General features: G+C 43.8%; 2 protein-coding genes across 6 annotated transcripts in view; both read right to left on the reverse strand.

Annotated features, from left to right (window-relative positions):
- Nucleotides 1-17,605, reverse strand: part of AFF3 (AF4/FMR2 family member 3) — a 639,560-nt gene that overhangs the window by 133,068 nt on the left and 488,887 nt on the right. For all 5 annotated transcript variants that reach the window (XM_033239032.1, XM_033239033.1, XM_033239031.1 and 2 more), the window contains one exon: nucleotides 7,337-7,388. In XM_033239032.1, coding sequence (XP_033094923.1) covers nucleotides 7,337-7,388 — 52 coding nt within the window. The remainder of the gene's footprint in view (nucleotides 1-7,336; nucleotides 7,389-17,605) is intronic.
- LOC117099638 (HIG1 domain family member 2A, mitochondrial-like) lies at nucleotides 12,438-13,056 on the reverse strand. Its single transcript, XM_033239037.1, has one exon. The coding sequence runs from the start codon at nucleotides 13,013-13,015 to the stop codon at nucleotides 12,695-12,697; it is 321 nt and encodes a 106-aa protein (XP_033094928.1). The 5' UTR covers nucleotides 13,016-13,056; the 3' UTR covers nucleotides 12,438-12,694.

The raw sequence follows: 17,605 nt of genomic DNA on the forward strand, positions 1-17,605 counted from the left end.
AGAGACACACACAAAAATGTTACCGACAAATCAAAATAGAAGTCAAAAGGTTTAAGGAATACACAGAAAGGGAATAAAAAAGAAAAAGAAAATAAAAACCAGGAAGAAACCAAACAAAAAATAGAGTGGTAGACATAAGCTTTAACAAATCAATAATTACATTAAATGTAAATGGTCTAAATGTATCAATTAAAAGACAGAAATTGGCAAAGTGAATAAAAATATGACAACTATTAATATATGCTGTATATAAGAAACTCATTTCAAATATAACAATATTGGTAGGCTGAAAGTGAAAAAATGGAAAAAAGTTACATTATGAAAGTATTAACCAAAAGAAAGCAGGAGTAGCTATACTGTTACCAGAAAAAGTAGACCTCAGAGCAAAAAAAATGACCAGAGACAGACTGGGTCATTACATAATGAGAGAAGGGTCAATCTAGCAACAATACAGCAATCCTAAATGTACACACACCAACTAACAGAGCTGCGAAATATGTGGAAACAACCTGATCGAACGAAGAAATAAATCCACAATGATAGCCAGAGACTTCAACACCCCTCTCTCAACGTTAGATAGAGCAATTAGACAGAAAGTCCAGAAAAGATACAAAAGAACATCAAATAAGATAAATATAATTGATATTAATAGAACTCCCTAACCAACAACAGCAGAATATACATTCTTTTAAGTGCCTATAAAACATATACCAATATAAACCATATCTTGCATGATAAAAAATCCTCAACAAATGCATAAGAATTGAAATCATACAGACTATATTCTCTGACCATAAAGGAACCAAACTAGAGACCAATAAAAATTAAGATTAAGGGGGATCTCTGAGCACTTAAAAATTAAACAACACATTTCTAAATAATCTACGAGTCAAAGAAGAAGTCTTATTGAACTGAATGACAACGAACTACAACGCATCAATATTTGTGGGATAAAGTTTATAGCATGGCTATAGCATTAAACACTTACCGTATCATAAAAAAGAATGAATCTCAAATCAATAATCTAATCTCCCTCAAGAAACTAGAAACTGGTAAAAATGTACCTAAAGCAAGCAAGAGGAAGGAAATAAAGATAAGAAATCAGTGAAACTGAAACAGAAAAATCAAATAGATAATATTAATGCAACAAGCTAGTTCTTTCAAAAGAGCAATACAGTTAATAAACCTCTAGCAAGACTGATTAAAAAAAAGAAAGAAGACAAATGATGAGTATCAGTAATGAAACAGGGACTGACACTATAGATTTTGCAGTCGTCAAAAGGATAATAAAGGAATACTATAAACAACCCTATCTACATAAACATGACAACTTAAGTGACACGGATAGCCTTATTACTGAAGAGCACAGTGCCACACACACCCAGTATGAAACAGATAATCTAATAGCCCTATGACTATTACATTTTTTTTTGGCCGGCCGTGGTAGCTCACGCCTGTAATCCCAGCACTTCAGGAGGCCGAAACAGGTGGATCACGAGGTCAGGAGATCCAGACCATCTTGCCTAACATGGTGAAATCCCGTCTCTACCAAAAAATACAAAAAATTAGCAGAGCATGGTGGTGGGTACCAGTAGTCCCAGCTACTCAGGAGGCAAGGCAGGAGAATGGCGGGGACCCAGGAGGTGGAGCTTGCAGTGAGCCAAGATTGCGCCACTGCACTCCAGCCTGGGTGACAGAGCGAGACTCCGTCTCAAAAAAAAAAAAAAAAAAAACCCAAAAAAAAGTTTTTTTTTGTTTTTCTCCCCCCGAGATGGAGTCATGCTCTGTCACCCAGGGTGGCATATAGTGGCTTGATCATGGCTCAAGGCAACCTTGGCCTCTTGGGTTCAAGCAATACTCCTGTCTCAGCTTCCTGAGTAGCTGGGATTACAGGCATGTACCACCACACCCAACTAATTTTTGTATTTTTGGTAGAGATGGGTTTTCACCATGTTGGCCAGGCTGGTCTCAAACTCCTGATCTCATGATCTACCCTCCTTGGCCTCCCAAAGTGCTGGGATTACAGGCATGAGCCACCATGCCTGGCCAGGAAATAGAATTTTTAACTTTAAAAATCTCCAGGCCCATATGGTTTTACTAGAGAATTCTGCTAAATAATTAACATTTTTTTTTTTTTTTTTGAGATGGAGTCTTGTTCTATCACCCAGACTGGAGTGCAGTGGCACAATTTTGGCTCACTGCAACCTCTGCCTCCCACGTTCAAGCGATTCTCTTGCCTCAGCCTCCCGAGTAGCTGGGATTACAGGTGCATGCACCATGCCTGGCTAATTTTGTATTTTTAGTAGAGACAGGGTTTCATCATGTTGGTTAGGCTGAACTCTATGATTTTTCAAATGAGTTCTATCCAAACATCAAAAGTATTGACAAAGATGACAAAAATATAAGGCCCAATATCTTAAATTGGCTATATATTAATACACAAATAACGTATTTGAGTAAAAAAGCATTTATCCACTCTCCATGGAAATGTCTATAGCCACTTCTTAAAGATGCTTACATCAAGCTATATTGAGGTCTCAAACTCCTGACCTCAGGTGATCCACCCACCTTGGCCTCCCAAAGTGCTGGGATTACAGGCCTGAGCCACTGTGCTTGACCTAACATCGTTTCTAAAAAACATAGTCTTTTTGAGAAAAGGGCAGGGGACCCTTCTCAATTCATTTTATAAGGTCAGTATTACCCTGATATTAAAACTAGACAAAGACAGTACAAAATAGAAAACTCCCAATCAATATCCCTTGTGAACATTAAAAAGACAAATGTGTGGTGAGGATGTAGAGTAACTGAAATTTCTCTTACACAGCTGGTGGGAGGGTTGACTGGTAGAACCATTTTGGAAAATGGTTTGAGATAATTTACTCAAATGAAAATGGTCTAAATGTATCAATTAAAATGTATCCGTAGGGTATGTAAATATGCACACACCCTACTGCTCAGCATTTATACTTCTGGGTATAGACCCAACAAAAATGTTCCCATGTGCTCAAGAAATGACCTGTACAAGGATGAAAAGACCTGTACAAGGATGCTAATAAGAGCACACTATTTTACTCCCCAACCCCCACCAAAATATCCACATGCCCATTAGCAGTGGAATGAGTAAGTAAATTATGGCATACACACATAATGAAATAGGATACAGCAATGAAAACGAACAAACTTCAATTACAGGTAACAACATGGGTGAATCTCATAAACAATGTTGAACAAAAGAAGCCAGACACAAAAGAGTACATGCCAAATAATTCCACTGATATAAAGTGCAAAAATAAGCAAAATTACACTATGATGTTAGAAAACAGGAAAGTGGTTATTCTTCTGCAGAGTGGTGACTGGTGGGAGCATGGGGGCACCTGGGAGGCTGGTCATGTCTGTGTTTTCATCTTGATATTGGTTATATCATACATATATACATATAAAATCATTTTTAAAGACATATCATTTTTATAAATCATACACAAACAGGCTGGGCACAGTGGTTCACGCCTGTAATCCCAGCACTTTGGGAGGTCGAGGCAGGTGGATGACTTGAGGTCAGAATTTTGAGACCACTCTGGCCAACATGGTAAAACCCCATCTCTACTGAAAATACAAAAATTAGCTGGGTGTGGTGGCAGGTGCCTGTAATCCCAGCTACTTAGGAGGCTGAGGCAGAAGAATCACTTGAACCCAGGAGGCGGAGGTTGCAGTGAGCCAAGATCGCACCATTGCCATTGCACTCCAGCCTGGGTGACGAGTGAAACTCCATCTATGTGTGCGTGTGTATGTATATATACATACACACATATACATACACAAAAAAATGCCTACTGGATCTAGTGACATGAAGATGATGGGTGACCTCAAGTTTTGATGAAGTGGCAGGCTTGGGGATCTAGCATTAATTCCAATTTTACAAACAGAGATACTGAAGCAGAGAACAGTTCAGAGTCTGGGCCAAGGTTACAAAACTAAGTAGCAAAGTGGGGATTTGAATCCCTGGAGTGCGGCGGCTGTGCTCTTAACCACTAAACTAGACTGTCTTTTGACCTTTAGGATCACAAAGGCAATGGGGAGAAAAGGAAACTGTTTGGACGAACCGAGGTAAGATGGCGCACTTCCGGGTTCTTCATCACCAACTTTTCCCACGCGCGCGCGAAAATGCAGCCAGCGCCCGGGAAGGTGCAGACCAACCGGGCATGCGCCAGGTGACGTCAATCCGAAGACCCCAAGATTTACTTGGCCACACCTATGGAACGCCCCCGACACACCCGTGTCCCGCCTATTGCCCTCCCACTCCTAGAAAAGCCGCTCCCGATGGACGCCAGGCGCAGACTTCCCAGCCCCCACTCCTGTCGGGACTGCATCAGGAACTCCGCCCGAGAGCTCCACCGGGCGACTCTGTCAGTCTCCTTTGCCAGAGGCCGACAGACCTCACCTTCCACACCTTCTTCCCTGAAGCTAGGTGACCAAAGAATAAATTTGCAGTTTTGCTCTTAGCCTTGCCTACTCGCTGGTTCTTTTGTGCCCGCTCTGGTGATCTTAGAAAAACAAATCAGAAACCTCAGATAGGAGTGTTCAAAAGCATGAAGTCTGAGGTGATCTGAGGAAGGGCAGGCAGGTATACCAACTTGAAGCTCTCACAGACACCTCTTTATTACAGAGGCACATGGGCTGGTTGGACCAATATTCACAAAGACAGCCAGACATAATGTCAGAAAAGGTGCAAGATTTTCACACACTGTACCATGTTTATTGAGGCAAGGGATTTTTAAAATATTTTGGGTTTAAGGTGCAAACTCTGATTTTACATCTACAAAAATCATTTATGTTAAATGTTCAATTATCTCGGAATGCCAGGGAATGAGTGTGTGTGTGTGTGTTTGTTTGTGCACACGCTATGCTGTTTCAGGGATAAAACACAGTTTGGTCTTGAAGAGAAAAAAATACCGTATCATTTGTCTTGTTTAAAAGTATGGGAATTACAATTTTGTGATTAGACCAGGGTACAATTACAGGCCAAAGCAGGACAACTTAATGCAATTACTGTTGAAGCAATAACTTAAAGTATCATATGTGAAACCACTGTCTGGAGTCTTAATTAGGAAAAAAGGATTACTGTATAAAAATTATTCATTCTGTCAGTTCCTTTTATTGCAAAAATAGGAAGGTATATTCACATAGGAATTAAATGCAAGAATAAAGGATCTGACCTGTACATTCACAACACAGTATTATCAGTGAGTACAGAATGGAAGGGAGTAGCTTAAAAAGCAAAATGAGTCAACTAAAAGCTCTCGTTGCCTTAGAGAACATGTATAGTATGTCATTAGTAATGTTTATTAAAATTGAGTTTTCACTGGAAATACTTCCTGGAAACAGCTCAGGAAATTATTTCCAAATTTAAAAAGGTTTGCAGATTGAAATAGTCTGTGAACCCTTTTTCTAACAAAAAGCATACACAATTTACATGTTTGATATGATATAATCCATAATCTATGTACCCAGGCCACTTAATGGGAAAAAACACAAAGAGATGAAATCATTTGCTTATCGTCATGTAGATAAGAAGCCAAAATTAGGAGTGAAGCCATTCTCCATTTCAGCTGAGATTGCTGTGTGGCAGGTATCTGGCTGCCCTGGAAACAAATCAACAGATCTCTAAAAAACTCAGAGCCTGAGTGGCCTTCTTTGCCCAGTTAACCTTCTTCCACTGGGTATTCTCCACTTGCCAATCTGGTTTCCAGACTCCTCAAGCTCTTCTCCCGTTTTGGTGCCTCAGTTTCTCCCATGAGATGAGTAACCTCTTTTTGTGACCTCATAGCTATGCTCTGCTCAGATACTCTTACTGGAAATTCTCCTTTGACTTGTTTTTTTTTTGAGACAGAGTCTCGCTCTGTCGCCCACGCTGGAGTGCGGTGGTGCGATCTCGGCTCACTGCAAGCTCCGCCTCCTGGGTTCACGCCATTCTCCTGCCTCAGCCTCCCGAGTAGCTGGGACCACAGGCACCCGCCACCACGCCTGGCTAACTTTTTGTACTTTTAGTAGAGACAGGGTTTCACCGTGTCAGCCAGGATGGTCTCGATGTCCTGACCTCGTGATCTGCCAGCCTCGGCCTCCCAAAGTGCTGGGATTACAGGCATAAGGCACCGTGCCCAACCTCTCCTTTGACTTTTATTTAACCTCTGCTTGTTCTCTCTGTACGTTATTTGTATTTGCATGTCTAGACAGCAAATCATCTGCATAGCATTTCATGATACTTTTCTATTAAGTTCACTATTCCAAAACCAATAGAATAGCATTAGTATTTTGTATTGCATACAAAAATGACTTATTAAAAAAGGCCTCTCTGAATTTTCTTTCTACCCATCGCATGTATCTAAACTTGACAAAATGCAACATGGGGGATGAGAAAAAGAAAACAGAAGTGTAGAAAAATCTGTCTTTAGTGTTTTTAAACTTGCTTTGAAATACAAACATTTCTTGAAATGCAGAAGTGAAAGTGATGAATGTTAAGTGGATATTTTTTCACCTTAACTGACTGATCAGAAGAGTATTTATAACCCCCTAACTGATGTCTGGAGCTGATAAATCAACACCAGGGGAGAATATTTCAAGCACATTTATCATTTAAGACAAACAGCCTATACCGAGCATGATTATTTTTTATTCATCATTTTGGCTCACCTCTACGTTTGCTCCTTCTCAATGTTAATAATATCTGTATAAGACTTCTCAATATTTAATGTTACAGATTGCCTGCTGCATGCTGACGAGGTTAAGGTCATATGTTTGACCTCCAGAAGGCCAGTTAGCTACACACACACACACACAGACACACACAAACACACACACAGACACAAACAAAAACACACACAGACACACAGACACACACACACATACACACACAGACACACGGACACACACACACAAACACACACAGACACATACAGAGACACACAGACACACACACAAACACACACACACACAGAGACACACAGACACACACAGACACACACACATACACACACACACACACATAAATAAAAATAAAAAAAAAAGGGGCCTATTTCTAAGGGAAGCCTGATCTTAGCTTCCTTGTAATACCCATTGGTGGTCTCAACATCATAAAAATTACAGAATTCAAGGCTTAAGGGAAACTGAGGGCAAGCTATTTTAATATACTGACCCAACTGCATAGAAGCTCACACTTAGCAGACGAAAGACCAGCATCCTGGAGTGCTACCATTCAGCTCGGTTAATACCCAGCACAGTCCACCAGGTCACTGTTCTCAGTGTCACCTCCAAAGGATGCTGACATAAAAGAGAATCTTACCTGTTCATTCTCCTCTTCATCACTGCTTAGCTTAAGGTCATCTTCCAGCATTCTGAAAGAAGGAACAAAGAGGTACAAAGAGGTACAGATAGTTAGTGGATTCAGAATAATTCAGCATCAAAATATCACCTTAATGTTGCTAATAGAGCAACATTTTGGAAATAAGTCTATTTGATTTCCTATTTTTTTCTTTCCTTTTTATGCACTTTTCCTCTGGTGCACTTAGGAAATAGCAGACAGTCCCATCATAACAATTAACCCTCACAACAGTCATCAGCTAAGACAGGCAGCTTTCAGAAGATGCTGTGTTAGTAGGGAAATAACACTTAACCATAACGTATTGTATATTTCAAAATAGCTAGAAGAGAAGAATTGGAATGTTCCCAACAGGAAGAAAAGATAGATCTCTGAGGTGACGAATATCCTAGTTACCCTGATTTGATCATCACACATTGAATACCTGTATCAAAATATCACACGTACCTGAAAATAGCAATAAAAAAGAAGATGCTTTTTTTTCCTCTCCCAAATACATAGGGGTTTCTCCCCTGGGCAGTTTGCATTCCACAATTACTTGTTTAGTGTTTTCCAAGCTCCCAGGGCTGGGCTGTGTCTCCATGCCTGCCCCAGGGGCTTTCATGGTAAAGAGAGAAGAGAACAAGAGCCATAAAGCCATAAACTTGAGTTGTGAGCCAAGCTTCTTAGGCCATCCATCAGTCAAAGAGGGGGAAAAGATGTTGTCCCCAAGATCCTATCTAGTGGGGAAGCCCAAGCAGGAGGGCGTTTTCTGAAAAGCTTGTGAAGGTGATTCCCCAGCCCACCCAGATCCCGCCATCCACCCTGAGGAGACAGCGGGGAAGCATGAGGTTGAAAGTGAAAAAAAGAAACACAACTTCAGACTCTGTTATTTGTGATGATAACACTGTATTCTTTTCAGCGTGGCTAAATTGTTTCTTTATAGAATAGTAGTTTTCAGATTCATTCACTTCAAAAGAAATCGTACTCAGAAGTGCACTGTAGAAAAGCTTGCTCTCCACGCAGAGACGCTCCGAGGGAGCAGGGGAGAGCCCGCTTCTGAGGGACCCTGAGGCTCCATACATCAGTGCGAAGGCCGCTGAGCCCTTGTGCTCAAAGGCCTCATTGAAGCCAGCTTCCAAAGGCTGTCCCCTGAAATGTACCCAGTGTCCTTTAAAAGCCAGATGCAGGCCCATCACTGATACATACCTCTGAACATTCGCAGAAGTCATTTCAGTCACTTTTGGGGCAAACTAGGGGGTAAAGAACTGGCAGGATAAGGCATGGCCCAGGCTCTGCCGCACCTGTCTATGCATTTGGGGCGAGTCGCTTCACGCACCCTGCCCCCGTTTCCCTATTTGTGAAGTGATGGGTTATAGAGGGCAATCCTGAGGTCGAATCCTGCTTTAGATTCCGTCGTGAGTCTACAAAATAAATATGCTCCCCAGTTCCGTCAAGTAGAAAAACCCTTCTATTTGTTCTAGAGAACACCACGGAGAAACTTCTAAGTGGTTTTGGGGGTACGATTTAAGGCATTGCCATCAGGGCACCCAATCTGCTTCCTCACAGGCTCCTGCTCATCTTCCCATGCTGAGAGGTGTTGTTCTTGTATTTTTTAAACCACAAGTGAACAAACGAACACGTCAGCAGAGGCTGTAGAGCGGCACCCCCAATTCCTCTGCACGTCTGGCACGCCATTCATTTCCTTCACCTCACAGACACATGGGCTTGGCTTCAAAGAGAAGAGACCTCTTGGTGATTTATTAGAGCATTGTTTGGGAGTAGCCTGGGGAAGCGGGCTGTGTTTCCTCTGTCCTTGAGTCCCCAGTGACGAGCACAGTGCGGCACAGAGCACAATTCCAGTTTGCTGGCTGGGCTGAGGCACCTTCCCAAGACCATTTTCCTGCCCAAAGGCAGAGATTTCTTCCTAATGAAAAAGACCAAGAAGGGGACAGGTCCTTGCCTCCACTGCCGTGCCCTCTTTTGGGTAAACCACCACTGCAGTGTGGTTTAATCTCTAGGACTGTCCAGCAAGCGCTGGGTCTTTTAAAGGTGGGTGGTCCAGCTGGTGGGGGCGGAAAGAGTGGGGAGGACTCACATAATCATGGTTAATAACCCCCTTGCTGTCAGATGGAAGCTGTGTGGCTGGGAAATTTAATGTTTACATGGACAATAGTATGCATGGATTAGAAGGCCATCATTCCCCCAAGCAGGAAAGCCCAACACGCCCCAAAGTGAGGACGCTTAGGCTGGCTGCAAACTAGCCGTGCAACTCAGTCACCACATGAGGCTGGCATGGCTGAAAGTCACCACCACAGTCAAAAGGCTTTGGGAGGCTCTCTTTCAAGGTAGGGAATGCAGCTTACTTTTGTTTATTTCAAACATGTGCTAAACGTATCCACACACAGACATGCGTCTGTGTGAATCTCAGCGTCCCTTGCACCACGATCTTGTGTGAGGTGCACCTCTGGGGCTGAGCATTTGTGCTTCTGTAAAGAGACTCATCTATCTCATCACCATTTCCAGAAGAAGAGCAGTCAGAGATCAACCTTGCTTTGTGAATCATCATCACTCTGTCAGTGACTTTACCTCTCTTACATTAAAAAAATGAGTTGACTGTGTTTCTGGCTGGGTTCTAAAAACAACAAATCACAGGTAAAAATACTCTGTCTTCAGGAGAGACCTCAAGAGAAGTTCACATCTAATGAAACTTCAGAATACCTCAAAATACGAGAAACTGGCCATGGAAACACAAAATCACACAGCTCATACAACATTCCCAGAGCAACCCTGGGTGGTGCTATTCTCAAAACATGAAATCACAGACCTGGGAAAGATGACCACGGCCCTGCCGCATCCCAGCCGCAACAGGCACAGAGGCACGCCCCGGGGAGACCCGGGCTCCCCGCAGACTGAGAGCAGGAACCCTCTGCTTTATTCTTTTCTCTTTTTCTTTTCTTTTTTTTTTTTTTGGAGATGGAGTCTTGCTCTGTCACCCAGGCTGGAGTGCAGTGGTGCAATCTTGGCTCACTGCAAGCTCCGCCTCCCAGGTTCACGCCATTCTCCCGCCTCAGCCTCCTTAGTAACTGGGACTACAGGCACCGCCACCACGCCCGGCTAATTTTTTTTTTTTTTGTATTTTTAGTAGAGACAGGGTTTCACCATGTTAGCCAGGATGGTCTCGATCTCCTGACCTTGTGATCTGCCCGCCTTGGCCTCCCAAAGTGCTGGGATTACAGGTGTGAGCCACCGCGCCTGGCTCCTCTGCTTTATTCTGATGGTCATGAGCAGGCCCTCGGCTCAACTCCCTAGCAAATGGCGCTTATTCCTATCTGTGACCACTGCATCTTCAAGTCCGGGTTAACATTCACAAACAACTCCATGTTTAATGCTGAACACATCCAAGTGGCCTCTCAGAGAGCCTGCGGAGGGGCTGAAGTTCATAGCTGAACAATGAAACATGGTTAGGAGAAGAGAGAACCCGTGACACCCACAGGACCATAGGAACTGTCTGTACGTGGTTCGGCCAGCAGACAGCAGGCATGGCTACCTTCACCAACACACAGATGGCATTGTGGTGGTCATGGGCCTGATCCACTCCCAAACCCTGGGGAACATTTTTTATCATTTGTCTGTTTCCAAAAGGAAACACATAGGCATAGGTATATCAAACAATAAACACACAGAAGTGTTCAACCACGAGTAAAAGGAAGATGCAAATTAAGTGCCGGTTAGGCTACCGGGCAGGGGTGATCTCCCTTTTTTTTTTTTTTTAAAGGGAAAGCAAAGACCCTGCTGCTCTAAGGGGCCCCTGAGGGCTAAGTTATCTGCATGGAAGGACTGGCCATCTGCATGGAAGCACAGGGACTGTGGGTCCATCCACAGCACCCTGGCTGCGCCCCTACTCCTGGGTTCCTCCAGATCCTACCCCAGCTGATAGGGCCGCCACCCAGGGCCACCCCTTTCATGTTCTCTTAGCCCCTCCCCTTCACAGCTCTTCAGATCCCTCCCAGGGGATGGAGCCCTTGACTCACAGCAGCAGCTCTCATTGCTTAAGGGATGTCCCTCCGTGCCAGACCAGCTAAGCGCTTTCTAGATGCTACTTTGTCAATCCCTACAGCAACTCCTCCAAGGTGGGAGGTGGGCGCTCTAGGGAGCTGCAGACCGTGGTGGTCACAGCAGGGACTCCAGGGTCACATTGCCCAGGATGAATGCCAGCTCTGCCTTTCATCTAGCCCAGGGCCCTGGGACCTGCCTCAGAGGGCTTCCCGGAGAACTTATTCCACAATCCTTGGATAGTGCTAAGTGTGGGACCTTACACCAGGGAGCCTCCAATCAATGCTCATTTTTACCAATATTCCCTTTTCCCTAGGAGGGAAGTGGGCCTCAGAGCATTTAAGAAACTTATGTGGATAAACAAGTTGAGAGACTCTGAGATGTCTTTGTAATGATGCCTTAAAACAGAGCCATTGGCTCTACTTTCAGGCCATTTTGAAAAGAAAGGGTGATGTTCCCGAGAGATGGTGGAGGGAATATATTTTGGCCTGTAACTGCTGTCAGCTGGTCTGAGTGGCTTCATGTCAACAGGACAGAAAACATGCCCATCAGCCCCAGTGCCCGGAGAGGTCCGCCCTGGGAGCCAGCAGGTGGCCACGAGGCCAGGAGTCAAGAAGGCGCTGCCAGATGACAATGGGGAAGCTGAAATAAAATAGCTACTAAAATTGAACTTTTTGGCTGGGCACGGTGGCTTGCTGCTGTAATCCCAGCATTTTGGGAGGCCGAGGCTGGTGGATCATTGAGCCCAAGAGTTCGAGACCAGCCTAGGCAATATGGCAAAATCCAGTCTCTATAAAAAAAATATAAAAATTAGACAGGCATGGTGGTATGGACCTGTAAATCCAGCTACTAGGGAGGCTGAGGTAGGAGGATTAAGTGATTGAGATTGCACCCATTTTCACTTGGGAACCTGTCCTTACAGTGATTGTTGGGCATGCCGTAACACCTTCTCTGACACGCAGACAAGGAGTGGAAGGGTTCTGAGCCCCCAGCTGCACTGGCTCACACTTTCTTTTTTTTTTTTTTTTTCTTTTTTGGATTTTTAGAGTTTATTAAGCAGGGGAGTGGAGGGGAGATGTGGCACAAATAGAAGGATGTAACATTCAAACAACAGAATCTAGGATTTTTGAAACACTTTCAGTTACGATTACACAAAGGGTCACTTCCTCCCCCAATGACACATGGGCCTCTCAAAGGAGAGGAGGGAGTAAGTCCCATGGTAGGGTCAGTAGTTGCTCCTGGGTTTTGGAATCATTTCTGTGGAGCTTTCAAGGCCAGACCTTGGGCTCAGGGTCGAGACTTCATAGTGGTGACAGCTAGACCCAGCAAGAGGGCTGTGACCGTGAAACCCTGGGCGGCGATCCGGTTGCGCATCATGAGCTGAGAGCGCTGGCTGTCGCTCCGGTAGAAGGAGTAGAGGCCGTAGGTGAGGGCGGCCGCTGTGGCCAGGCAACCTATGGGTACCATCGGGTTCTCGTGGGTCTTGTGAAGGAACTTTTCCTTGAAACTCTCTGGATTCCTGTAAACAGTGGGGCTAAGCCCCTCAATGACTACAGGCTTCGATGGTTCAAAGGGAACCTCCAGAATCACAGGGCCGGGAGTCACCATGTCCCGGCCATAGCCGCAGGAGAAAATCCTGGCTCACACTTTCATGCAGGGAGAGAGGGCCTTGCAGGAGCTCCATAGAGGAAAGGATGCAACGGGACTTTCATTCAGAACTCTAAAGAGGGAGCCAAAGATAAACAGGTCCATTTGCAGTTTGGCGAGCACTACTCTGGAGGACCTTTTACTTTCTGAAAGGGAAAGATGAATGGAAACACGCCTCATCACCACCAGTGGAACCAGCATCCAAACTCCCAATTGTTGTTTCGCTTTGCTTCAGAGACAGGGTCTTGCTCTGTCATCTAGGCTGGAGTGCAGTAGCGCAATCATAGCTCACTGCAGCCTCAAACTCGTAGGCTCAGCAACTCTCCCACCTCAGCCTCCCATGTATCTGGGACTACAGACGCTGGCTACCATGCCTGGCCAAACCCCCAACTGCTGATTCATCCAATTACTTCTGTGTCCACTGTGTGGCAGGCATCTATCTACAGAAGGTGTATGTACCATCTCCCAGGGGTAGTTCCCCTCACACATGACATTCAAATCAGCATGTCATTTCACCTATTTTTAAATGCCTTCAAATTGTGAAGCTCTGGCATATACAACTTTTGCAGAACCCAACTGTGCCATGTGAAGGTAAACTCAGTACTTTTCAGAAAAGGGAGTAATGCAATACCACCTTTGCAATGTTAACATTTGATGACCATAACTTCCCTGTGTGTATTATTTTCTTAATCGAGCAAGTAATACACTTATGTTGTAGCTGGCGCCTGCATTTTTCAGGCCTAAAATTTCTTGGGAAGCAGAAATAGCCGCCTACACTTCACAGATGGCCAACTGCTGCCAAAGCTCATCTGTATCTTCCACAGGTATTGCAAACGGGCACATTAACTACCTGCAAGTGTAATGGCAGCCATTTCACAGAGTAGTGGTTTTTAATTAATAGGATTTTCCCTGAATTAGTTGTCATTTGGGGCCCTTAACCGATCTGAATCCTTTAGTCCTTTAAAGTTCATTTCATTTTGCTTTGTTTTAACGGTTTTAAAAAAAATCTGAGTTTTAATTGGGCTGTTGGATTTTCAGATTTGTTTCTATAGCTGGTGCTGCTACTATCTCCACCCACGTGAGATTTAAAGCCAAAGACAAATGTTTATGAATCTCCATTAAACATATTCATATATGCAAATATCTAACAATTGGCATTGCCCGAGAGCCTATTCATTATGCAAGTGCACCTCTCTGCAGGTATTCCCCAAGCCATCATCTCCACTGCCTGGAACACGGGAGGGAAAGTTATACAACTCATTTCATTCTTTCTGAAGTCTACTGCTTTGTCAGGGTCAGTGCTACCATCTGCCTGTGGTGATTTTCATGAACAAGTAACCACCTTTTTCTCGGCATGTGCGGGTAAGAACTGAGCTCATGCCATCCCAGCTAACTGGGAACAGGCAAGGCTAGCGTGGGCTCACTCTAGGCCTTGGCAATTGAGTACATCCAAGGCACAGATGAAATCCCTTAGTCTGGAGGCAAATGGAGAAATCAGGAACAAGACGAAGGGCTGCTCTACTTGACCTAAGTGTTTCCAACTCTGATGTTTTAAAACTCAGGGATCTCGACATCTTTTGAAGCAATTTTGGTCCATAGCAAGGTGGTATTTGCTCATGCATAGCTCCTTCCTGGACTCCCTCCCTCCCAGGACCTGTTCTGATTGTCAGTGAAATCATCCATGATCCTGTAACTCTGCCACGTTGAACCTGGGGTGAAGGTGCACTGCCTCGCTTATGTTTAGGACCTTATTTTTAGTTAGCGACAGCAACTTCTGATGGTCCTTTTCTCCACTGATGTGCTGAATCCACTTGCCACCTTCTCTGCAGGCCCATCTTCCCTGGGGGATGGCATCTCATCTCCTACCCTAGGAGACCCTCTCAAAAGCCAGTCTCATTTGGGAAACCTGCCAAATCCTGCTGAGATGCTGGAGGATGTGTGTCTTCAAAATCTCAATCAGTCAACTGTCTTTCCCAACAGTACGCCTATCTATATTCATAGAAAATAAACAGAAAGAAAAGGAAAATGGAAATCAACAGTCATAAGAAGAAACAGTCAGTGGTACAGAGTCTGGGGTGGTGAAATAAGTTTCGAAATGGCAGCTTGGAGGCTAGCCAGTATTATAGTCTAATTCTGACCCTAACTAGCTCCGTGAACTTAGGCAAATCATTCACTTCCCCTAGACATTATTTCCACATCTCTAAAGTGAGAGTTGGATAAAACAACCGCTGTATCCTCTTACTGGTCTGAATTCCTTGGTTCTGTGCCTTTACGAATGGGTAGAATGTCCAGGAAGGCTGCTGGAGAATGAGATGATCTGATACCACTCAGTTGAAAGTGAAACAAACAGGTTGGTATTTGAGTAAATGGCATCAAGATCCAGCAAGATCGAGGAGTCCTAGGTGAAGCTCTCCGTTTCCTTATAGTTCAAGTTACATGTGCCAAAGAGGTGTTCTAAAATTCCACAGAAAATGGATGTGGGATGTGGCAGTGCTTCCAGACAGCAGAGTGCTGTGTGAACAGAATGTCTGAACACTTTATGAAGATATTCCCCATGTATATGGTGTGTGGCATAAAACCTCCCTCTCAGGCTCTAGTCCTAAAAACATGTAATACTGAAGAGGCATCCCATCCCTGAAACAAGAACAAAGGCAACAGCCAGACTGTGCCCAGGTTCTCCTGCACAGGGAATGCCGACTACTGAACCGGGGGATGGTGCCGGCTCCCCACCTGGGCTTGAGACAGGGGAAGTGTCTGTACTAACCAGTCAGCTCTAGTATTCTTTAGACTCTTCCCTAGTACAGTGAAATGTGACCCCCACACTCAGACCTAATAGCTTTTTGGTAGTTAAAAAGAGGACTGAATGATAGAATAAGGTTCTGGTGATCTATCACACAGTATAGTGACTATAATTAATAGTAACATATTATGTATTTCTAAATGGCTAAAATAATGGATTTTAAATGTTCTCACTACAAAGAAATAATAAATATTTGAAGTGATGGATATGTTAATTATCCTGATTTGATGGTTCTACAATGTATGTATGCATCTAAACATCACACTTACTCCACAAATATCTACAGTTACTATCTGTCAATTAAAAATGAAACTTTTTAGGCCGGGCGCAGTGGCTCAAGCCTGTAATCCCAGCACTTTGGGAGGCCGAGACGGGTGGATCATGAGGTCAGGAGATCGAGACCATCCTGGCTAACACTGTGAAACCCCGTCTCTACTAAAAAATACAAAAAACTAGCCAGGCGAGGTGGCTGGCGCCTGTAGTCCCAGCTACTCTGGAGGCTGAGGTGGGAGAATGGCGTAAACCCGGGAGGCGGAGCTTGCAGTGAGCTGAGATCCGGCCACTGCACTCCAGCCCGGGCGACAGAGCGAGACTCTGTCTCAAAAAAAAAAAAAAGAGAAACTTTTTAAAAAGAAAAAAAAAAAAAACAACCTAAGAGGACCTTTATGTTAATAAAATCAGATGACATATAAGTTGATCATTTCCATAGATGCAGAAAAAGCATTTGACAAAATTCAACATTTTTTAAATTAAAACACTTAACAAAGTAGGTACGGCTGGAATACACCTTAACACAGTAAGGCCATATCATATTTGACAAGCCCACAGTTAACATCAGACTCAATGGTCAAAGATGGAAAACGTTTCCTGTAAGATCAGGAACAAGAAAAGGACACCCACTCTTATCATCTCTATTCAACACAGGACTGGATGTCCTAGCCAGAGCAATTAGGCAAGAGAAAAAAATAAAAGGCATCCAAACTGAAGAGGAGGTAAAATTGTCTCTGCAGATGACACGATCCTGTATATAGAAAACTGTAAGGATGCCACCAAATAAAATCCTGTCAGAACAATAAATAAATTCAGATGACGTATAAAAAGATGGCGAACACAACAATAAAGTAATTTGCAGTGTCTCAGAAGAGCGTTCACCACGTTCTCTAGGCTCTGTTCCATACATCACCAGAAGTCTGTGTCCTCTCAAAAATTCTACATGATCCTTCAATTCTTTCAAAAGGAACAGCTTGTTCCCAAACTCCACCACGAAGACACATGTAGAAAAGCATGAAATCACAAAATACTCTTCAAGGTAACTGAAATAATAAGTGGCATAGCTTGGGGAAAAAATAAAATCACCTGGTATCAAGGTAGAGCCAGCATTGCTGGGGAGTACACAGCCTTCACCAATCAGACACAGAAAATACCAAAATACGGCTCTCCACATTTTAACAAGAGGTAATCTATAAATGAGGACTTCCCAATGAAAGCTCAGAAAAGAGTCCACATTTTTCTTTTCAAATCATTTAGTAGGCTGAGTGTACTAAGTTCCTCATCTGATCAGTCCTCGGGGAAGTAAAGGCTTTGAGAGTGCTGTGGGAAAACGTTTACAAAGGAATGTGTTCTTAGAGCATGAATTGCTCTTATTTAGCTGTGGGGAAGCAGAAAGCTCCTTAGGAGCTTTAGACATGAAAGTTAGGCCAGTGATTTTCAAGCTTGAGCCTGCATTAGAACACTAGTTAAAAGCTCCATTG

Source organism: Trachypithecus francoisi, unplaced genomic scaffold (assembly GCF_009764315.1).
Source record: "Trachypithecus francoisi isolate TF-2019V2 unplaced genomic scaffold, Tfra_2.0 Lachesis_group17, whole genome shotgun sequence".
Taxonomy (NCBI): domain Eukaryota; kingdom Metazoa; phylum Chordata; class Mammalia; order Primates; family Cercopithecidae; genus Trachypithecus; species Trachypithecus francoisi.

Excerpts from the sequence above, each read along its gene's own strand:
- LOC117099638 (XM_033239037.1), bottom strand. The coding sequence starts at position 13,015 with ATGGTGACTCCCGGCCCTGTGATTCTGGAGGTTCCCTTTGAACCATCG.